At 44.1% G+C, this 24,703-nt stretch overlaps 1 protein-coding gene across 2 annotated transcripts; it reads left to right on the top strand.

The window, feature by feature from the left end:
- The first annotated feature begins 6,534 nt into the window (after positions 1-6,534).
- LOC120905700 (death-associated protein kinase related-like) lies at positions 6,535-21,603 on the top strand. Of its 2 annotated transcripts, XM_040316710.1 has the most exons (7): positions 6,535-6,687; positions 7,558-8,486; positions 18,809-19,021; positions 19,140-19,315; positions 19,453-19,771; positions 19,870-20,093; positions 20,139-21,603. In XM_040316710.1, exons 2-7 carry the CDS (start codon positions 8,353-8,355, stop codon positions 21,350-21,352), a joined length of 2,280 nt encoding a protein of 759 aa, XP_040172644.1. In that variant the 5' UTR covers positions 6,535-6,687; positions 7,558-8,352; the 3' UTR covers positions 21,353-21,603. The 2 variants fall into 2 exon arrangements, with proteins under 2 accessions (XP_040172644.1, XP_040172643.1); XM_040316709.1 differs by having other exon boundaries at positions 19,870-21,603.
- Positions 21,604-24,703: the final 3,100 nt, after the last annotated feature.

Genomic DNA, 24,703 nt, shown 5'->3' with positions numbered 1-24,703 from the left:
ATTATAATTTAGTAAAATAGCTTAACACTACCAACAAGCCCTTGTGATATTATGGATGGCAAAATCGATTGATACAAATCAGACTGGTCAAGAGCTCAAACTATATTCGGATCATTTTCCTCCCAAACCCATACCTCACAGGAAATTGTAATACAAAAACTGGTCCTCCAATTGACCAAACAGACGAGACGAGACAGTATTGGACAACGTATTGTCTGAGTGCCCCCCCGGCCACAGGACACGCACACAGGTGTATTGTTCGCATGAGGAGACACTGACCCCGGACACAATACAACCGGAGACAATCGCTCGGGACAAATATTTCACATCAGGCAATATTTTTTCCTCGAGAACTGTACCTACGACACACGCACACGCCAACGATGCCGATTTGGCAAACCACAGACAGTTCTGGCATGATGGAAGTGAAAAAATGAGGAATTTGCTCTGCATTTTTCGCAGCCGCCATATTGACGTTTGCAGATATTGATGAAAATCGCCACTATTATATGATACACTTGTTGGTGCAAATAGCATATTATCTCGTTCATACAGAAAATCAAAAGGAAATACTCGAATTTTCATGAAAAAACTGTAGTTTATTGAAACAAAATTGTCCAAGGACTTGGTTTGGGGAAGAACTGTTCTGGAACATTACGTAAACACTTTTGACGTTTGCTGGAGTCACACATTTTCGTAATAATTATGCACATGATTCAGAAATGACGGGATTTTTACTAATGGCCTCGACAGACACAGCACATTTTCTACGGAATTGGGCCGTTGCCGGTTCCGCGGCATTTGTGCAAGCTGGAACAACCGGCGAACCTGTCAAAAGCTGCCAGCCGGATCACACACACACACAGACGCAAAGCACGGACCGGTACACAACAAATACCGATATTACGGGATGATTGGCCGTTACAACCATCAAATCACACATGAATATTCAACATTTTCCAGCCATTTGTCACGAAATTACGGATATTTCCTGATTTTCCACACAATTCACACTATTTTTCACTCACACACATACATACACACCACCATACGGGAACCGAAAATCCATGTAAAAACCCACCCACGGTCGGGAAAGTGTGGATTAAAGGCGGTCGGTAGGTAAATCGAGCTCGTCGGAACAGGATTATTAGTCGAAATCATGCGGAAACGCGTTAAAATAGACAAAATATCGAAAACAAAAATCCAAAAAAAGAGCGCACACACACGCACACACAAAGTGACATTCGAGCTGCGTGCACGGCTCGAGCAGCTTGACATTCGTGCTGTTCAAGCAGAGCGTTACAATGGCGGATGAAAAATTACTATTTTATCGATTTAATATACAATAAAATCCACGGAATGGATAGAAAAAATTATAAACCACATTTATAAACACACTTTTCACGTAAAACCTGTCCATTTTGTCATAAAAACTACAAAGTGCAAACTGTCACTCCACATTACAACCAGAAACCCGAGTAAATAAAGTTATGCTAGAATTGAGAAAAAATGAGCGGACTGCCCTAAACTATGCAATAAAGCTTTAAGCCACCCCCGAACATGCTCTTGAAAAAAATCAAAGGGACAAATCAATCATAATTCACATTTGGTTACGAAAGGAAATATATTGGTTGAGATTACGTAAAAGGGCTGTCATCTTGTGGCTTGCAAGTATGTGTGCGTGTATATGATCCGTTCGATAATGGCGGCTATATTATAATTTAGTAAAATAGCTTAACACTACCAACAAGCCCTTGTGATATTATGGATGGCAAAATCGATTGATACAAATCAGACTGGTCAAGAGCTCAAACTATATTCGGATCATTTTCCTCCCAAACCCATACCTCACAGGAAATTGTAATACAAAAACTGGTCCTCCAATTGACCAAACAGACGAGACGAGACAGTATTGGACAACGTATTGTCTGAGTGCCCCCCCGGCCACAGGACACGCACACAGGTGTATTGTTCGCATGAGGAGACACTGACCCCGGACACAATACAACCGGAGACAATCGCTCGGGACAAATATTTCACATCAGGCAATATTTTTTCCTCGAGAACTGTACCTACGACACACGCACACGCCAACGATGCCGATTTGGCAAACCACAGACAGTTCTGGCATGATGGAAGTGAAAAAATGAGGAATTTGCTCTGCATTTTCGCAGCCGCCATATTGACGTTTGCAGATATTGATGAAAATCGCCACTATTATATGATACACTTGTTGGTGCAAATAGCATATTATCTCGTTCATACAGAAAATCAAAAGGAAATACTCGAATTTTCATGAAAAAACTGTAGTTTATTGAAACAAAATTGTCCAAGGACTTGGTTTGGGGAAGAACTGTTCTGGAACATTACGTAAACACTTTTGACGTTTGCTGGAGTCACACATTTTCGTAATAATTATGCACATGATTCAGAAATGACGGGATTTTTACTAATGGCCTCGACAGACACAGCACATTTTCTACGGAATTGGGCCGTTGCCGGTTCCGCGGCATTTGTGCAAGCTGGAACAACCGGCGAACCTGTCAAAAGCTGCCAGCCGGATCACACACACACACAGACGCAAAGCACGGACCGGTACACAACAAATACCGATATTACGGGATGATTGGCCGTTACAACCATCAAATCACACATGAATATTCAACATTTTCCAGCCATTTGTCACGAAATTACGGATATTTCCTGATTTTCCACACAATTCACACTATTTTTCACTCACACACATACATACACACCACCATACGGGAACCGAAAATCCATGTAAAAACCCACCCACGGTCGGGAAAGTGTGGATTAAAGGCGGTCGGTAGGTAAATCGAGCTCGTCGGAACAGGATTATTAGTCGAAATCATGGGGAAACGCGTTAAAATAGACAAAATTACGAAAACAAATATCCAAAAAAAGAGCGCACACACACGCACACACAAAGTGACATTCTAGTTGCGTGCACGGCTCGAGCAGCTTGACATTCGTGCTGTTCAAGCAGAGCGTTACAATGGCGGATGAAAAATTACTATTTTATCGATTTAATACACAACAAAACGCACGTAATGGGCGAAGAAAATTATGAAAAACATTTACAAACACATTTTGCACCCAAAAACTGCAAAATTCGGTAATAAAAACTACAACGGACAAACTGTCACTCCACGGTACAACCAGAAAACCGAGTAAATAAAGTTATGCTAGAATTGAGAAAAAATGAGCGGACTGCCCTAAACTATGCAATAAAGCTTTAAGCCACCCCCGAACATGCTCTTGAAAAAAATCAAAGGGACAAATCAATCATAATTCACATTTGGTTACGAAAGGAAATATATGGGTTGAGATTACGTAAAAGGGCTGTCATCTTGTGGCTTGCAAGTATGTGTGCGTGTATATGATCCGTTCGATAATGGCGGCTATATTATAATTTAGTAAAATAGCTTAACACTACCAACAAGCCCTTGTGATATTATGGATGGCAAAACCGATTGATACAAATCAGACTGGTCAAGAGCTCAAACTATATTCGGATCATTTTCCTCCCAAACCCATACCTCACAGGAAATTGTAATACAAAAACTGGTCCTCCAATTGACCAAACAGACGAGACGAGACAGTATTGGACAACGTATTGTCTGAGTGCCCCCCCGGCCACAGGACACGCACACAGGTGTATTGTTCGCATGAGGAGACACTGACCCCGGACACAATACAACCGGAGACAATCGCTCGGGACAAATATTTCACATCAGGCAATATTTTTTCCTCGAGAACTGTACCTACGACACACGCACACGCCAACGATGCCGATTTGGCAAACCACAGACAGTTCTGGCATGATGGAAGTGAAAAAATGAGGAATTTGCTCTGCATTTTCGCAGCCGCCATATTGACGTTTGCAGATATTGATGAAAATCGCCACTATTATATGATACACTTGTTGGTGCAAATAGCATATTATCTCGTTCATACAGAAAATCAAAAGGAAATACTCGAATTTTCATGAAAAAACTGTAGTTTATTGAAACAAAATTGTCCAAGGACTTGGTTTGGGGAAGAACTGTTCTGGAACATTACGTAAACACTTTTGACGTTTGCTGGAGTCACACATTTTCGTAATAATTATGCACATGATTCAGAAATGACGGGATTTTTACTAATGGCCTCGACAGACACAGCACATTTTCTACGGAATTGGGCCGTTGCCGGTTCCGCGGCATTTGTGCAAGCTGGAACAACCGGCGAACCTGTCAAAAGCTGCCAGCCGGATCACACACACACACAGACGCAAAGCACGGACCGGTACACAACAAATACCGATATTACGGGATGATTGGCCGTTACAACCATCAAATCACACATGAATATTCAACATTTTCCAGCCATTTGTCACGAAATTACGGATATTTCCTGATTTTCCACACAATTCACACTATTTTTCACTCACACACACATACATACACACCACCATACGGGAACCGAAAATCCATGTAAAAACCCACCCACGGTCGGGAAAGTGTGGATTAAAGGCGGTCGGTAGGTAAATCGAGCTCGTCGGAACAGGTTTATTAGTCGAAATCATGCGGAAACGCGTTAAAATAGACAAAATATCGAAAACAAAAATCCAAAAAAAGAGCGCACACACACGCACACACAAAGTGACATTCTAGTTGCGTGCACGGCTCGAGCAGCTTGACATTCGTGCTGTTCAAGCAGAGCGTTACAATGGCGGATGAAAAATTACTATTTTATCGATTTAATACACAACAAAACGCACGTAATGGGCGAAGAAAATTATGAAAAACATTTACAAACACATTTTGCACCCAAAAACTGCAAAATTCGGTAATAAAAACTACAACGGACAAACTGTCACTCCACGGTACAACCAGAAAACCGAGTAAATAAAGTTATGCTAGAATTGAGAAAAAATGAGCGGACTGCCCTAAACTATGCAATAAAGCTTTAAGCCACCCCCGAACATGCTCTTGAAAAAAATCAAAGGGACAAATCAATCATAATTCACATTTGGTTACGAAAGGAAATATATGGGTTGAGATTACGTAAAAGGGCTGTCATCTTGTGGCTTGCAAGTATGTGTGCGTGTATATGATCCGTTCGATAATGGCGGCTATATTATAATTTAGTAAAATAGCTTAACACTACCAACAAGCCCTTGTGATATTATGGATGGCAAAACCGATTGATACAAATCAGACTGGTCAAGAGCTCAAACTATATTCAGATCATTTTCCTCCCAAACCCGCACCTCACAGGAAATTGTAATACAAAAACTGGTCCTCCAATTGACCAAACAGACGAGACGAGACAGTATTGGACAACGTATTGTCTGAGTGCCCCCCCGGCCACAGGACACGCACACAGGTGTATTGTTCGCATGAGGAGACACTGACCCCGGACACAATACAACCGGAGACAATCGCTCGGGACAAATATTTCACATCAGGCAATATTTTTTCCTCGAGAACTGTACCTACGACACACGCACACGCCAACGATGCCGATTTGGCAAACCACAGACAGTTCTGGCATGATGGAAGTGAAAAAATGAGGAATTTGCTCTGCATTTTCGCAGCCGCCATATTGACGTTTGCAGATATTGATGAAAATCGCCACTATTATATGATACACTTGTTGGTGCAAATAGCATATTATCTCGTTCATACAGAAAATCAAAAGGAAATACTCGAATTTTCATGAAAAACTGTAGTTTATTGAAACAAAATTGTCCAAGGACTTGGTTTGGGGAAGAACTGTTCTGGAACATTACGTAAACACTTTTGACGTTTGCTGGAGTCACACATTTTCGTAATAATTATGCACATGATTCAGAAATGACGGGATTTTTACTAATGGCCTCGACAGACACAGCACATTTTCTACGGAATTGGGCCGTTGCCGGTTCCGCGGCATTTGTGCAAGCTGGAACAACCGGCGAACCTGTCAAAAGCTGCCAGCCGGATCACACACACACACAGACGCAAAGCACGGACCGGTACACAACAAATACCGATATTACGGGATGATTGGCCGTTACAACCATCAAATCACACATGAATATTCAACATTTTCCAGCCATTTGTCACGAAATTACGGATATTTCCTGATTTTCCATACAATTCACACTATTTTTCACTCACACACACATACATACACACCACCATACGGGAACCGAAAATCCATGTAAAAACCCACCCACGGTCGGGAAAGTGTGGATTAAAGGCGGTCGGTAGGTAAATCGAGCTCGTCGGAACAGGATTATTAGTCGAAATCATGCGGAAACGCGTTAAAATAGACAAAATTACGAAAACAGATATCCAAAAAAAGAGCGCACACACACGCACACACAAAGTATTTTGTACCCAAAAACTGCAAAATTCGGCAATAAAAACCACAACGAGCTGCTGGCGACAGCCCGGATAATCGCATGACAGCTTTCGTTCGTGCTGTCGGGTCGGTCGGGCTGTCGAGCGGCAGCCGCAGCTGCCAGCATGCGAGCAGCGGCGAGCTCATTCGTTGCTCATCTCTTGAACCGAACGGACGGAACAGCTGGAAGGTCCGCAGCCGCGGAGTGAAGTCGCCGGGCGGGCAAAGTGGAAAAAGTCAGTTAAAGAAGTTGCCCACACGCACACGCACCGGTGAGGAACTAAGGACCTCTGGGTAAGTAAAGGCGGTGGTGAACATTCACGCCGGGAAAGGGCCGAGTTCCGGGCAGTGCTGCGAGAAGACAAGCAAAAGGCTCTTGCACACACGCACGCACACACATTCGCTCTGCTTCGAGGTGCCCTCTGGTGGACATCTTGCTTTTCGGCAGGCTCTCTGTGTGTGCCCTTTTTTTTTCTGCGAAACTTCAGTTCAGCCGTTTTTTGTTACTGTGTGCGTTGCGTGTGTCTCAGTGGTTACGCTGATTACGGGTGAATTTTGCACAGAATTTCTCGTTCGGTATTTCGGTGCGGTTTCGGTTTTTTTTCTTCTTCGGCATTCTTGAAAGGGCGTGAGACGATAGAAGTACCCAAAGATAAAGGGTTTTGTTTCTGTGCTTGTGATACGGTGGCAGCAGCGGCAGTGCAGGAACGGTTTTGGTGGGGACACTTTCGTACTTGCGAAGACAATTGTTCTCGAATTTTGAGTCTCGTGTGTGCTCGTGTGTGCGTTGTGTGCCTTTTTGCAGTTGTTGTTGGTGTTGTGTGGCACACAGGCTCGCATTGAGGCGAAATGACGTTTCCGGGAAGTGTACAAGCGCGTTGCGTGTCTGTGTGTGTGTGTGCGCGATTTTTTTTTTAATACGTCCGATGTGAATTGTTTCTTCTCTGCCGCTCTGCCATCGCCGTCGTGTTCTGTTGTGTTGTGCCCTATTGCGTCGTTTGCTCCGCGTGTGCGTGTGTGTGTCCGTGTGTGTCCGTGTATATTTATGACAGGGTCAGTCGATGAGTAGGAAGGGGTAGGAGAAGGATTTTTGGTGCAAAATTTTTTGTAACTTTTGTAACAAAAATCGCTTTATTTTTCTTTCTCTCTCTCTCTCTCCCACAGATCCATATTGACAGCACACACTGCCCCATCACCCTTCATCCATCAGCCAGAAGCTTCCGCGAAGAAGCCTTCCCTTGAGAAAACAGTTTGTGTGTGTATGTGTGTGTGTGTGTTAGTGTGCGATTGTGTGTGTGTGTGTGTGTTTATCCAGTGAGAAAAAGGGTGACATCCGAACGCGCTAATCCAATCCAAAAGCAACTGAAGCAAAAGTTTAAGGAAAAGAGATAGAGTAAAAAAAAAACCGTTGTCAAACGTCGCCATCTTTCAAACGCATGCTGCTACTGCCGTTGTTTCGGGCTGCTGCTCCACGGGCTCCGCGCACACACAAGTGCTTTTGAAGCAACCAACCAACCAACCGCCCCGTTTCCTTCCAACCAGACAGGGGTAGCCTTCTCACCAGCCTTCCTCAATCCCCATTCCCCTCCCCCTTCCTCCCTGGCGCTGGAGAGGCCGGAAGTGCGAAAGTGCGTGTTTTTTTCCGCGTGTGTGTGTGTGTGACTGTGCGTACGTGCGCCTTCGAAAGTCCGTAAAGTAGTCGCGCGCGCGTGTGTGTGCGTAAGTGGTGATTTTGTGTGAAGTGGTGGTGTCTCTCGTGTGGAATTGTTCTTGTGACTGCTTGTGCCCCCCTCTCCCCCCACCACCCAGTTCGCTGTCGCGGGGTGGTGGGTGTACACACAGTGCCCTTGAGCCCCTCGCGCTCGGGCCGCGCTTGACTTTGTGTGTGTGTGTGCGCGCGTGTGTGTGTTGGCCGTACGTGTGCGCGCGCTGGAGTGTGCGGGCCAGCGGCAGTGACAGATGATGAAGCTGCCGGAGGGCTTCTCCCACGTCGGGGACGGGCGGCTCAGCATCGGCGAGGAGCAGCTGGCCAAGCTCAAGACGCCGCGGGACATCGGTGAGGTGTACCTGGTGGAGGAAACCTGGATCGCCAAGTGAGTACTGCGTGTGTGTGTGTGTGTGAATTTTAGGGCTCATTCTACTGGTGGTGGTGTTTTTTGCTACATGCGCATATATACATATATACATATTTATTTACATTGTTCTGCACATAACATTTCATATTTATATTGCATAAAATATCATTATATATTATATTATTTTTATTATAATAGTTATGATTATTTTTTAGTTGTAAGTATTAAGTATATTCGATTCACGGTGGGGGTGGGTTGTATGAGCTGTAGGGGAAGCGGGGCAAAATGGGCCTATTAAGGATGTTGGACTGTATTGCAATGTCACTGTAGACCTTGCGTGAACGTTAATTTTGGTTTACTTTGCTATATTTCATTAAATTTACATAACAATTTGGTTTATCGTACACCGATAGAAAGGGTTCTCTTGTGATACTCTCCGCGGAACATAAGTTTTTCTCCGTGAACAAAGCGGAGAATCACAAGGAAATGCACTAAATTTATTAATTCAATATTTGTTCTGGTCCAGAAAGTTGGTGAATTGAATATACGTAATATACACTAACACTATTATTTTGACGTGAATCGATACTTCAACCTCCTTATTCATGAAAAAAAAAACTATCAGAAGTTTACGTATTAATAACGAATATATATATGTTCAAAATGAATGTTTAAAATCAACGGCAAACTTCTACAGGGCAAAATGTTCTTGCACGAAATATCAAAACAATTTTATAAGCAAAAGGGAAAAATGGACCACAACATTGAGCCAAAAAGGCGTTGGTTTAAGCTCCTTGCATCTTGGTAGAATTGTGAGAGTTGAAAATAAGTTCAATATTTCAGTGTTTTATGCTGAAATATTTCAATAATTCACGTGTTGTCAGCTTCATTTATGTAAGGCTCTAGTATATTGTAGCGACCTTAGCTTATACCACAGCCTCATCATGTTGCTCGTGTCAAAACGTACCGACCATTTTGCCCCAAGTGCTTTTTTTTACAAATTATATCTTTAAAAACATTTCATTAAATTATAATGGTTACTTTTCTCACGTAACTCGTAGATAAATACCATGTGCCTGGATAAACATTCTTTCTTTTTTGTTGTTGCTAATTATGTGTTATATTCTTACGAAAGCTTATAATGCAGATGATCATGTCGCTCCAGGTTCTCCTATGTGTACGTCTAGCTCTCTCTCTCTCTGTGTGTGAGTGGAGTCAATGTTTTCTAGCGTCAACTGCGCTAAGCGGATCGGTTCAAAAGCACCGTTGCTTCTTAAGCTTGAGTTTGGTGTCTCGCAAGCGAGCAATTGCGACAAAACTCTGACTTACCTCCTCTACTCAGCGATTACACAGGGGTGGGGTGGGGTGGTAGTATAGAACGAGTGTTGTGATGGTGTGAAGGCTAGAAAAAAGTATATATACACACACACGTACATGTACACTTACACTTACACAACACAGCACGAATCAAAGGGGTGAGAGTTAACGGAAGAACTGCTAATGCGAAGGGTGAGTGGGAGGAGGAGTGGGGAGGTGTCCATTGGGACAGAGAGGCGGCGGCGGCGGCCCTACTGTGGCGCTGTTTGCCACCAACCCAAACCCCCTCCCACCCATATGATCTTGCCTTTTTTTCTTGTATGCGCCTCTCCACTTTATCTATTGTGCGAGAGAGAGGCCTTGGCTGGCTGGGTGTAATAATATTGTGCTTACCACACACATACACACACGTTTGCATACGAAAGTGCACACCAATGGTTTTTGTTGAGGGCTTTTGTTGTTGTTGTTGTTGCTACCATTTTGCTATTGTTTTTTTGCTTCTTTTCCTATTGTGTTTGACCTCCGGAACCACACAAACACAGCTTTACCACTGTCCCCTTTCGTTTCTTTCCGTTCTTTTGCACAAACCCCAGTATTTGTGTGTGTGTGTGCTGTGGCCCCTCCGATTATCTTTCGATCTTTTAGTCCCCCCCCCCCCCCCCCTAAAGCTTTGTTGGGTGCTGAGGGATGTGTGTGCCAGTGTGTGTGTGTGTGTTTTTTGCGTTCATTTTGTGCGCCTAGGGCGCACTGCTGCTGCTGCCTCCACTGTTGGGGTAACCTTTTTGGGCATCGCTCGCGCACCTTCTCCACTTCGCAGAGCTGCGCGCTCCACACGGTTACGTACACGTCTCCAAGCGCAAGAAACACACACACACGTACGCGCACAAAAGTCGTGTACTGCAGGAACCGAAGGGTTGTTTTTTTTTCTTTCTCATCTTGCACATTGTCGCATTGTTGTCGCACTCTTGGTCGTCGTTTTTATCTCTTTCACTCTGTGTGGTTTTTATTGTTGTTCTTGCTGGAACTTCTTCGCTCTCGGGTGGGGTGTTGGCGCTTTTTGCTGTGCAATCTCCTTGTCTCTTCGTCGGTCGTGTGTGCTCTCGGTGTGTCTGTCTTTTTGGTTAGAAGTAGGAAACCTACTGTGGCTGGTTTTGGGAATATCGGTGCTAATCTATTGTTTGGTGTATAGCAGCGATGTCATACTCATTTGACGAGCCGCCTCCTAGTTTTTTGCATAATATTGATTTGATACAAAAATCAGATAATTGGCAATTCTTTCCATTTCATATTGGGTTAACAGTTACGTTGCAATAGTTTTCAGTTTAGTGTAAAATAAAATGGAAATATTAACTTTAGCAGACTTGGTTTTACAGGGTTTACCAAGTCACTTTGCGATGTGAGCTGCACAATTCATCTCACTTGAGGCGTATTTCTATTCTGACGTGCTACTTCATTTGGCCCGAAATAATTTTCTATTCCGCCGCATTCATTTTCATCCATTATATAAAGTCTTTTCACAGGGGATGTTAGCTGGAGCCGTCTGCGATGTTTACATTTTTTTCAAAAATAAAATTTTGGGCTTTTAGTGCTGATTTGTGATACAAGTATGCTGTTTAACAAAGAATAGAAGTTTATCTTTGCTCCGCTGTAGCATTCTAGCCGAAAAATGGATTATTCGTTGAGATATTAGCAGTTGAACCTGCTCAGTCAAATCTGCTAATAGCTCAATGAATAACCCATGTTTCGGCTAGAATGCTACAGCGGAGCAAAGATAAACTTCTATTCTTTGTTAAACAGCATACTTGTATCACAAATCAGCACTAAAAGCCCAAAATTTTATTTTTGAAAAAAATGTAAACATCGCAGACGGCTCCAGCTAACATCCCCTGTGAAAAGACTTTATATAATGGATGAAAATGAATGCGGCGGAATAGAAAATTATTTCGGGCCAAATGAAGTAGCACGTCAGAATAGAAATACGTCGCAAGTGAGATGAATTGTGCAGCTCACTTCGCAAAGTGACTTGGTAAACCCTGTAAATTGCCCATATACTTCTAATATTTGCATATTTTAGTGACAACTAAACATGGTTTGTACGCAAAAATAATGACAAAAACTGGCCATGACTCATTGCGTTGCTGAATGCCAAACATAATAGTACAGGATTTTCCAAGGGTTCTCATAGTTGTGGGACACTTCCTTGACCCTTTCTTACAGGAAGTGAGCTTCATATGATAGAATTTGTACTCTATGGTACCCTTGTTGGACAGGCACCTTGGAAATTCCTATAAGATTTCTGAGATTTGAACTGGAATTGAACGATCGGTTGTAATTTATGGACCTTTGACAGTATCAAAAGTACGAATTCACTGTTTCTATCGTATTTAAATGCAGTTCACAATCAATACCATCTCAAAAGTATTGATAATTGAAATGACACCAATATCAACAAAAGATTAACAGGGTTTTTCAGGAATTCTGATAACTGTGGGATTGCTTGGATTGGAACTCCAATTGGACTCCAATTCTAGTTATAATAAGTTCATTTCACAAAAGAAAGAGTTAATAAAGTGTCCCACAGCTATGAGAATTCCTGGAAAACCCTGGAATTCCTGGTAATTATTTTTTTGGTGTTAAAATGTCTTTGTTGACTGATTTTATGAAAATCCCGCCATCTCAAAAATTGAATAAAAAAAATCACAATTTTCACGATTTATACATGACTCACACAACACCGTACCGTTCCTCTACAGCCTTTCGCCCCCTTTTTTGTGTGCTTTAATCTCCCGTTTTCCTTTACTTTAATCTCGTGCCAAATCCAGCGTCTCGCTTTGTGTTTTTAATGTGGCATCAAGCCTCGATGGGGGAAAACATCGGTACATGGTTTTACTTCGTGGGAAAAAAATTACGACCCCCCAGTGGCAGCTCCAAAAATTGTAACGCATGTGTGCATAACTGCATGTTTCGCTTCAAAAGGTCTCTTCTCTTCATCAAACCTGCGATTTTGTTTGTTTGTGTGCTACCTGTGCTGTGGTTTCACTTCTAGAAAGGCGTCGCGATATCTCAGGGCGTGGTGTGGGGGGTAATGTGTCATTTCTAAGGTATTTGCTGACGGTTTGTTTTGCGGTTTGATCGGTGTAACGTTGATTTTAATTCTTTTTTTTTTCGTTTTTTTGGCGTGCACTTGATTTGTGGCATTTCTTTTGGCGCCTGTTAATATTACTCACTCTGTGCTGTGCTGCTTGGCGGGTGTGTGCGGCTTGCCAAATGTAAGCCGGCCATAAATATTTTGGCTCAAAATGCATTTCGAGTGAAAATTAAAAAAAAAAAAAACTCCCATCTTGAAGGTGCCCTCTGGTACTCAGTTGCATCGGAACACAATAAAATGCTTTTTTTTTGTTTTTTTTTCTCTACTCTGAGCGGCATTTCTTCTTGGGGGGGGGGGGGGGGGGGGGAGGAGGGTGCGTGCCCTTGATATTATTAACCCATGATGCTGTGGCGTGTTGCAGGAGAGAGAATGCACCTCGAACCACAGACCCAGACGGGGGGCGACATCCATTAGCGTTTGGCACAACTGCACACATGCTTTTCCCGCCTAGCTAAGCATAACTAACTCCTCTTACACCAGCGACACCGGGGGTGGAGCTCTACATCAAAGACGGGGATGGTCAACATTGGCGCGATTGTTAAAACGAAAGCAGAAGAAGAATAATTTGCAAAAAAGTTTTTCCTTTTCGTGTGTCGAAAATTTCCTTCGAAGAGGGGGTGCGTTGTCGTCGCCCCTGCCTGCGCCTAAGGAATGCTCGTTTCTTTGGGATTTTTTTTTTTCACTACACTTGGTAGCGGTTCTAGATGCTTTGGAATTCAACAACAATGTCCAAAAAACAAGTGTTGACTTGTGTTGACGTAATGATTTCTGAATCACTCCTTCGTTCCAAGCAACGGCTCAAGTTTTTATTACTTATTGTTTCAAATTAGGGAAGATTGGTGCCAGATGTTTTGAAAAATCATTTGCTGATATTGGAGGTTTTGAAGAACCTTCAGTCCTGATGGAGTCATTCTTTGCTGTTTACGAACAACATAGCCGTAAATCTAGAGCTGTTGTGTTTAGATGTCATTCTGTAATGGAAACAGCCACTAAAATTTCTGATATCAAAGAGTTGTAAGTAATGTTTGTTTACAACTAGGAACATACTGTCGGTGTGTTACCAATATCACTTCTGGCGTTATTGGCGCTCGAGGTGTACTGGTAACGGGTATACACAGTAACATATATTCATCCAAAGGACGTTTGTTAAAATAAACAACAATTCACAACACAGACAATATGTAAGATTTTTCTCGTTTTTGGCCAAATATAGAGTCTATTATGACGCCATTCTTGCTCAACCATTGCAAGACAAACCATTTGGCGTAACATTTTATAATATTGAAATGATTGTCGGAAACACATTCACTATTGATCGTATTTTTCTTTCCAAATGCGATTGCAACCGAATGGAACAACAATATATACTCGCTAGTAGTAAATTGCACGGTGAAATTATCTGTGCAGGGGTTTCCAGGAGTTCTCATAGCTGTGGCACACTTTATTGACTCTTTCATACTTGAAATGAACTGGATGTAGTGGGAATTTGACTCTATAGCACCCTTGTTGGATAAATCTAATAGGAATTTCCAAGGAGCCTGTCTTTTTAGGTCTTTTTAGGCTACCATATTTCGAACAACCACTTAAATTTCTTGTACCTTGTTTGTGTTTGTTCGTGCTTTAACAATATATACTCGCTAGTAGTAAATTGCGCGGTGAAATTATCTGTGCAGGGGTTTCCAGGAGTTCTCATAGCTGTGGCACACTTTATTGACTCTTTCATACTTGAAATGAACTGGATGTAGTGGGAATTTGACTCTATAGCACCCTCGTTGGATAAATCTAATAGGAATTTCCAAGGAGCCTGTCTAAAAAGGCTACCATACTTCGAACAACCACTTAAATTTCTGGTACCTTGTTTGTGTTTGTTCGTGCTTTAACAATATATACTCGCTAGTAGTAAATTGCGCGGTGAAATTATCTGTGCAGAGGTTTCCAGGAGTTCTCATAGCTGTGGCACACTTTATTGACTCTTTCATACTTGAAATGAACTGGATGTAGTGGGAATTTGACTCTATAGCACCCTCGTTGGATAAATCTAATAGGAATTTACAAGGAGCCTGTCTAAAAAGGCTACCATACTTCGAACAACCACTTAAATTTCTTGTACCTTGTTTGTGTTTGTTCGTGCTTTAACAATATATACTCGCTAGTAGTAAATTGCACGGTGAAATTATCTGTGCAGAGGTTTCCAGGAGTTCTCATAGCTGTGGCACACTTTATTGACTCTTTCATACTTGAAATGAACTGGATGTAGTGGGAATTTGACTCTATAGCACCCTCGTTGGATAAATCTAATAGGAATTTACAAGGAGCCTGTCTAAAAGGCTACCATACTTCGAACAACCACTTAAATTTCTGGTACCTTGTTTGTGTTTGTTCGTGCTTTAACAATATATACTCGCTAGTAGTAAATTGCACGGTGAAATTATCTGTGCAGAGGTTTCCAGGAGTTCTCATAGCTGTGGCACACTTTATTGACTCTTTCATACTTGAAATGAACTGGATGTAGTGGGAATTTGACTCTATAGCACCCTCGTTGGATAAATCTAATAGGAATTTACAAGGAGCCTGTCTAAAAAGGCTACCATACTTCGAACAACCACTTAAATTTCTGGTACCTTGTTTGTGTTTGTTCGTGCTTTCTAAATCGTCCGTCAAGCAGGAATTCGTTGTCCAATAAACAAGTGTCCACATACTTAAAGCAAAAAAAAAGCCTTTTTGCAGCAAGTTTGACACTTTTGTCAGTAATCGTTAGAAAAGCTGTTTTAAACCATTCTTTAGTGGTTTGATCGTCATATGAATATCAACTTCGTGTCCTAGAGTGCTGTTAGAGTTCATCATTTGAAGTACCGGGTCGCTGGCGCAATATAGAGGTAGTCCTGACGTTTGATCGCAAAAAAAGATGCCTTGCCCTTAAATCTCTACCTGCACCTAATACGATATTTTGACTTAGAATAGATGGGGCGTCAACTTCTGTTACAACTTTGTGAAGGAAACAACACTGTGCCGCCATTCTTCAATTTTTGTAAAGATTCTATTCCGATTCAGAAACATCTAGTCCGGGGACACTGTTCGACCGTGGTAAGCGATAGGAGAGTGTTTTTGGAGACTAGTTTTAATGTCCTTGTTACAATTCTATCGGAGAGCAAATAAAAGCCAACTTGCTCGTTTGGTGGTTAGCTTAGGACTGTTTTATTTCTAAAGAAGGCATAGCCTACTATGCCTAGGAAGTGAAATTCTGCTGAGGCAACATCCCACTGCTTGGTAGTCATAGCCTACTACAGTCCTCTCTTATCAATCTATTCTATCTTGTTGTAAAGAAGTCCAAACTACACTAGCAAATTCAATGTTTGGTCTTATACTACGTATTTACTGACAGTTGTTCCTATTACAGTATAAACAAGCGTTAACACCTTTTCCGCTGGTTTGCGGGCGTACTTGTAGTCGCTCTGGAAATTCTCTCCACCCTCACTGCTGTGTGACTGCCTATTGTGTTTTCCACCACCCAACAGCACACACGGCGCGGAAAGCTACCTTTTTACAACACACACACACACATACCAACCACTATCCATCTTTACTTTGGTTTTAGTCTCCTCAGGGGGGCAAGGGTGGACCGCGCACGCACGCGGATAGCATTAGTTTGCGGGAGATTTTTTGTTTTTTTTTTTTTCTCACACACTGATTGTTTACCACCAGCACACCGCGCTACCCCCCCTCGCCGCCGGGGCGCCAACAACAAGAATGCTCCACAATGCAATGCGTTTTGATGTTACCTTTACAGCAGTGTTGGGAAGGAAAAATCTCACCACACGACGCTTCTGGACTTTCCCCCCCCCCTCTCCCCACCCCCTGCAACAGAGATTATGTGTTGTTTGCTCTCTGGTGTTGGATTTACCCGCCCGCGTGCGAAAAACGCTCCAGGCGGCGGCGGCGGCGGCGGCGGGCATTTTTTCCACTGCTTTTTATACTACCTACCCCCCCTTTGAATGAAGCTCCCATTACGAAAGAGCTTTTTCTTTGTGTCGGCGGCTCTGTGCGTATGCGGGGCGCCTGGGGGGGGGGGGGGAGAGGGTGTGGTGTAGGGTATTTTGTGAAGTTTTCACGTAACACACGTTCTTTCCAGTGTTACACGCCCCGGGGAGCGTTGTTGTCGTTTTCTCAATGTGTGGCTTGCAGTGTGTGTGTGTGTGTCGGTAGAGATTCGCAGTAGTCATGTTGGAGGGTTTCTTGCCGTTCTGGTTATACTTTATCTGAAAAAAAAAAAGTCTAAATTAGGCTAAAATGGTGTATAAGTAGTGTTCAACAAGTATGTGTAATGGGCAGTGTTGCAAAATGTCATGAGCATCACGAGATATTCAGTTTGATGTTGATTGCTGATACTCACTGACAGTGCGTCATGACATGCCGAATGCAACGTGCGAGTGCTTGAGTCAAACCCAATACTCTATCTGACAAGCTGAGCTTAATGTCAACACGAGCATAATCAAAACTTTTTTCTGGCTGCCAAATGCCACTGTTTCAGTCCCCCCAACACTCATGACTGAAACTAAGCTCAAATCAGCTCACGTATACAGCTGAGATGATCAGAGGAGAGATTCAAACAGTTGGTGGATCAATCACATGCTTGGTGACATTTTGTTTAGCAACCCAATACTTGGTCTCTCACTTGATGACTTTTTCTCCCAATGATAATCACGACATTTTTGGAATATATTTTGAATATACGTGGTCCATGGCAGCAAAATGAGCATTCTTATTCGCTTTGTCTGCTTTGATTGTTTGTCTGATCAAACAGAGCGAGGATACACGCTAATTTTGTTTTTTTTTTTTTGGAAACACTCGCATGTCCCCCGCACATCTCCCATGATTATATAGCGATGATCACCGACTGAAAATGTCGCAATCACATGTGACAGACCAAGAGTTGGTGCCACAAAATGTCACCAAGCATGTGATGGTCGCAACAACTGCTTGAGTCTTACCTCTGATCATCAGTAGAACTCGTGACGCTGACATAATTTTGTTTCAGTCGGAATTTGTCATGACTACGTCAGTGACTTTTTGCTGAACTGATCACAGTAAAAAAAGTCATGACATAGTGACTGACCAAGTGATGGTCGAAAAAATGTCACGAAGCCATGCATTGATCACACCAATCGTTTTGAGCATCACCTCTGATTAACTCAATTGAGTACGTGTACGTTATATGGATTTTGTTTCAGTCAGATCTTTTTGTGACATTTTGCAGTACCGGTAAAGGGTTTTCTTGGGAAAATGTCTTGCTTCTTAATTCGCTGTAGATTTTAGTTCGCCTGTATATTGTATGCTTGCTCCTAACACTATGCAAACACTATTTCGGTAGTAAAACTATGCTTTGCGGGCGGGAGGCGGGGGGGTATATTCGGAAAAAAATTGTTTGTATTTTTTTTTTTGAGAGTGTTTGTGAACGCTCAGCGTGATTGTTTCGCTCTGTTGTTAAAATATTCCCGTGTGTACGAAATTGAGTTTTTATACTAAAAGAAAATGCAGCCATTCAATACAATCCGCCAAAATTGAAATTTTGAAACCATTCGAAGAACAAGAAAAATTACGAAGCCACAGAACGAAGAAATCAAAATCCAAAACATTTGCATTGCCTTAAAGAGAAAGGCGCTGCGCAACCCAATAATGTATTGCACACGCGAAGAATCGCCAATGGTACGAATAAGATCCATCCACTGCCCCATATGCTAACACATTCCGCCTTTAGTACACTGCGCACCAGTAGAATCGACGCAAAATCATGTAGAATAGAACAAAAAAAAACCCATTATAAACCTCCCTACCGTGTTGTAACCCAAACACGCGCGCACCCCACACCATTCTTCAGGGGAATGTACGGAATCGTGCGGAGTGCCATATCGAAGCAGTCCGGCATCAGCTATGCGGCCAAGTTTCTGCGCCGCCGGCGGCGGGGCCAGTGCTGCCTGAACGAGATCAACCATGAGATCGCGGTACTGATGCTGTGTGCCGACTCGGACCACGTCGTCAAGCTGCAGGCCGTCCACGAGACGCGCTCGGAGATCGCGCTCATACTGGAGCTGTAAGTAGCAATTCTTATCAACACGTGTGTCCCTTGTTTCTAAACTTTTCTCTCTCTCTCTCTCTCTCTCTCTCTCTCTCTCTCTCTCTCTCTCTCTCTCTCCCTCCTATGGCGGCAGGGCGACCGGTGGCGAGCTGCAGACACTGATCGACGAGCAGGGCCACCTGTCGGAGCAGAAGACGCGCGTCTGCATGCGGGAAATTTTGCGCGCCCTCCAGCACATGCACAGCAAATCGATCGCCCATCTCGACCTGAAGCCACAGAACATACTGCTGGCGGGCAAAACCGTTGACGGTAAGGGCGGGGCGAACCCCGTGACACGAAAACTGCACGCACGTACTCTATTGTATCATCAGGCACTTGAAACTAAAACACTGTTTTTTTTTTCACTTCATGCTTTTCCAAACCCCGCCACACACTCGCTCGCTCAGATGGGCTCAAGCTGTGCGACTTCGGCATCGCCCGGTTCATAGCGGAGAAGAACAAGATCTACGAGATCGTCGGCACGCCCGACTACGTCGCGCCGGAGGTGCTGCACTACGATCCGCTGTCCCTGCAGACGGACATCTGGTCGATCGGCGTGGTCGCCTACGTCCTGCTGACCGGTTTGTCGCCGTTCGGCGGAGACAGCAAGCAGGAAACGTTCCTGAACGTCACCAAATGCTCGCTCACCTTTCCGGACGAGCTGTTCGACGGAATATCGAGCGATGCGATCGACTTCATCAAGAGTGCGCTGCGCATCAAGCCAAAGTAGGTTGCCAGGCTGGAAGTAGCAATGTTGCTTGCAGTAATAAAATGTGTACTAAACTTTTCTGTGTGCGTGTGTGTTTTCTTTGCGTACATTTTAGGGAACGACTGACGGTGGACGAGTGTCTCGAGCACCGGTGGCTGAAAGAGAAGACGGTGTGCCTGCGGGAAGAGCTGCTGGCTGCCCGCGCAACGCTCAGCCGCAATGGGACGGGCATTGGCGAGTGGGACTATAGCACGACCAGCCCCACCACCACCCTGATGGGTGACGATGCGCTGCTGAATGGATGCGAACCGACCAATGGTGATGGTGGCGGTGGCGGCGGCGGCTGCGGTGGTGGCGGAGCGTTGGTACTAGAGAATGGCAGCAGCAACGGTTGCAACGTGGTGGTGGGAGGAGTGGTGCGGCCGCACGAAGCCGGTACGAAGCAGCAGCAGCAGCCGATGCTGGCAGCCGGCAGCAACAATGGCACAGTAATCGCGCCATCGGAAGAAAAGCCGCAGTGCGATGCGGGAGCAGGAGAAGGCGGAGGAGATGAAAGCGATGAAGGAGGGGGAACAGCATCTCCGCCGGCGCTTGCTGGTGAGTTGAGGCCGCTGCAGCGCAACAACAATGGTGGTGGCACGATGGTAGTACCCTCCGATGCTTCCTCCGCGTCCACCGAGGACAACAAGGAGAATGTGATTGTTGTGGGCGGCGGGGGAGGCGGGCTGGTGGTAAGCAGCGCCGCGTGTGCGCTGTTTCCGGACGCGCCGACCACGCCGAAGGTGAGCCGCAAGGCCCTGCCGGTCGAGCCGCTGAACGATGGGGGCGGGCTGCACTACAACCTTCAGCAGCACCACCACCATCACCACCACCTGCAGCATCATAACCACCACCATCATCACCATCACAGTATCCATCTTCATCAAACCCACCATCATCACCACCACCACAACCACCTGCATCACAGCAATGGCGCGAACAGCCACCACGTGCTCAATGCGAGCCATCAACACCACGCCAATCAGGCTGTGCTGCATCCGGCGCCGCCCAACAACAACAACAACAGTGGTGGCGTGACAGGTGCGGCTAGTGGTGGCCCCGGCAGCCCGTTCGTGTCCCGCCAAGGCTCACCGTCCTGTGTGAAGAAGTACATACAGAAGATGCACTTACAGCAGCAGTTGGTGGTGCCGGCTGGGGGCGAGATGGCGACAACCACCACCACCACCTGCAAACAGGATGCAATCACGATGGTATCACTCGAAGAGATGGAGAGCAAAATTGTTAACCCCTCCGGTACGACGGAGATGGCAGCGAGCAGTAGTAACGGTGGCGACGTTGAATGCTGCGACCCGCCCGAACATGCTTCCTCCTTCGCCCCTGCCACACCACCGGTCAGCAGCAGCAGCAACGGGTGCAGCAGCAGTAGCAATAGTAATAGTAGTAATAGCAGTTGCCGAACAACGGTAGCGGCCGGTGCCGCGCTATGTGCATTGAATTGTACCGAGGCATCATCGGTAGGCGGTGCGGACAGCCGGCACCTCGCTTCACCCGGTCACAAGACGCTACAGCAGTGCGAAAAGGATGCCATTATCTGCTGATAACATAGGATCGGCTATTGTATTAGTACGACGGTTGGTAGGTGTTAGAAGAAGACAAAAAACACACTCACACAATGAGAGCGACAGAAACACAAAATAGAAACAGTAATGCTCGATCGAAGCATTAGTTTTCCGTAGGAAAAGAAAATTCAACTTCTATCTGCTTTAGTAAGATGGTCGAGAGAAGAGAGAAGAAAGAGCAGAAGAGAAAAAGAGACGAAAAAGAACGAGAAGAAGTAAAGAAGAACAAGAAAAGAGAACAAGAAAAGAGAAAAAGAAAAGAACACAAGAAGAAAACAAGAAGAAGAGAAAAATAAGAGAGAACAATAAGAAGAAACAAGAAGAGAACGAGAAAAATCAACCTTGAAAAAAGAGAGTACATATATATATGTATTAATATATATATTAATATATATATTACAGGGTTTTACAACTCATTTTGCTATGTGTGCTGCATACTTTGTCGCCCACGAAACTTATTTTGACACCTAGTGTAGGTATTTGGACTGATGCAAGTCCAAGTACCTACCAGGGGTCAAAATAATTTTCGTGAGCGACAAAATATGCAGAGCATACATTGCATATAAGGAATTGGAAATGCCCCCTGTGACGAAAGGAGCTTTGCGCTCGCTCCACCCACCCAATGCTGAAAGAGAACGATGCAAACACAACGAGAAACAAACAAAAAATCAGTCAGAACGAGGAAAAAAGCTGCTTCGCCCCAACTTCGCAGGTAGAGGGCCGGGGAGAGAAGTGCTGTGGTTTTGTTGCTTGGGGTTTGGTGAGTGGGTGGGTGGGTTAGTACGGTTCGGTACTTAACGAGCAAAGCACAGCAGCCGGGGTTGCGCTATAACACGTTGCCAAAATAATAGACTATCTACGTAAGAGAACTTCCGTTACATACTGTGTGGGAGAGCAGGTAACACTACTTTTTTTGTACGGACGTAACACAAACCCACAAACCCACACTGTTTAAGTGAGAGGGAGAAAAGGGTTACATGCAGAAGTGTGTTGTCCGTTTCATTGGAATTTGTTGGCGTTTTTTTTTCTCTCTTGTCAGTTGGTTGTGTTTTGGCAACAAGGATAAAGCCAAATAATGTTGCTATTTTGTCGATTCGAACCAATATCACCCTCCCCCCCAATACTGTTTGCGAACGGTTTTTGCGCAGTTGGTTGAAATGGTTCGAACTCCCACCACATTAATGAATACTATTTTTCCCCCCAATTTGTCATTTTTTCCTGTCACTAGAAGCAAAAATTTGCTCCTAGATGATGGACTCACACACACACACACACACACGCACGTACACACGTATCTATATATTTACATTACGCGTTGTGTAAACGTAAAATCGCTGGCTCGACCATATCATCATCGTACGTGCAGGTGTGTATGTGTGTGTGTGTGTGTATGTGTTTGTTAGTGTTACAGGGTTTTTGGCGAATCATCTCAAAACCACGGTACACAACAGCAGAAGTAGTATATCTCCCCTCCTGTAAGGAAGTAATCTAATCAAGAGCTTAAGCAATAACTGCTTCGGCATTTGTTGCCGTCGTCGTGTGGTCGTTTGTTTGTGCTATAACAAGATGGGTGTGTGTGTGTGTGCGATACTAATAGCAGGATTGTTGTTTCGCGAATAAAAAGGAAGGGGAACCATTGAGGGCGAAACACTTTACAATGGCTTATTTAAAATTAATCGAAGCAAGACTTATGTGAATGCATTATTCTTTAAGTGTGTCTATACGCCCAATACGAATGTTACAAGCCTAAGCTAAGATGGTGGAGTGGATGGAGTAGAACGGTGGCGGCGGCGGCGTCGGGAGCCAGCAGGAAAGGGGAGCGCAGAGTTAGCTGAGGGCGGCGTACCAGCCATTAAGGGAAAAAAGCTACCGAGAGTGTGCAAAAATGCTCCCTTTTCTCGTGACACCTGTCCCCACCCCCATCCCTCCCCGCTCGCTCCAGCACTACCCTACTCTAACCTTATTATGTTGTAGGATAAATTACTCGTTTTGCACAAGCAACAAAAGACATACACATATACACATACACACATCAGTTGAGCATGAAATGTGCGTTTTTACCATTAATAGGGATAAATTATGTAGTTGATTCCGTTTAGACAAGGAAGAAAAACAAAACCCAATCCCCCCGCGTGTATAGCAGTAGTAGGAACACGGACGCGCACGATTCAGGGAAGGAGCGGACAAAAAAAACAAGGACAAAGTTGTTCTACCATGATGTGCCTAATGATGTAACGCGCAAGGGATGAGAGATGGAGAGAGCGGGATACACATTTGCTCCACGCTTTTATCATTGGAGAGCTGGCCTGATGTGTTTGTGCGTGTGTGTGCGTGTGCAAGCACGCTTAGTAAAGTAGAGCTTAACATATGGCCGCCAGGCGCAGTGCACCGGCGCAGTAAAATGGTTTTTATTCGATAGCCCCGGTTCAGTTTGTGCGCTTACTGTGTGTGGACGCGTTTGTATAGATAGCAATTTGAATGCATTTAATTAATACTCATCCCCGCGTTACACAAAACAGAAAAACGAGAAATTGTAGAAAAACTAAATTTCCTAACCTCCTTGTCCCACCCATCCGTTTGTCATTCCATTTGTTTTTTTCTTTATATACACAAGCAAGCAGCCTCTCGCTAGGAATTTAGAGCACCGTGTTGGTTTGTTTTTAGTAAAAATAACAGTTGCTTTAATATTCTGAACCCTACATATACAGTGCAGTTAACACAAAATATTATACAATGAAAGGATTTGAGAGCGTTAGAGAGAGAGAGAGGAAAGTTGTGTGTGTGTTGGTTACTGATAGTCAAAAGGCTGGGTTAAAAGCAGGAAGGCAGAACCCTGTCTCGGACCGGTTTCGGCTCGAGTAAGGGAAGCAGAGGAAGCTCCGGTGTATGTTGGCGAAGTGTGACCACACTCTTTACGGTACAAATTGTGTCTCCTGTGTTTGCAACTGGGGGTTTGTTTTCGTGTGTCTGCCATATATCCGTTTTGATTTACTGAGTCGCCTTAAATCCTGATTTAAATGCGATGTTATTTTAACCACTGTGCACGACTTACATTTCTTTTTACACTTCCTCGTGTGTGGCCTTCTTTCCATACCCCCACGCGTTCAGTAAAATGCGTTCCTTTCCTTTTGTTTCTGATTAAAATTAAATCTTTTTTCCCTCCCCCTGAAATAAGCTAGTGCTCTGTCCCTATGCACCTTCTTTTCTAAACATTGCAGCCATCCGTTGCCATTTCGTACCCACAATATGTGCATTTGTTTTGCGTTTGTTTTTAATTTTAATTCAGTTGCATTTTTGTTTTTTAGCAAGACAGAGACAATGACCACACAC

Source organism: Anopheles arabiensis, chromosome X, assembly GCF_016920715.1.
Source record: "Anopheles arabiensis isolate DONGOLA chromosome X, AaraD3, whole genome shotgun sequence".
In the NCBI taxonomy this organism is placed as follows: domain Eukaryota; kingdom Metazoa; phylum Arthropoda; class Insecta; order Diptera; family Culicidae; genus Anopheles; species Anopheles arabiensis.
Note: the sequence above shows the minus strand (reverse complement) of the source record. Positions and strands in the feature narration are given on the sequence as shown.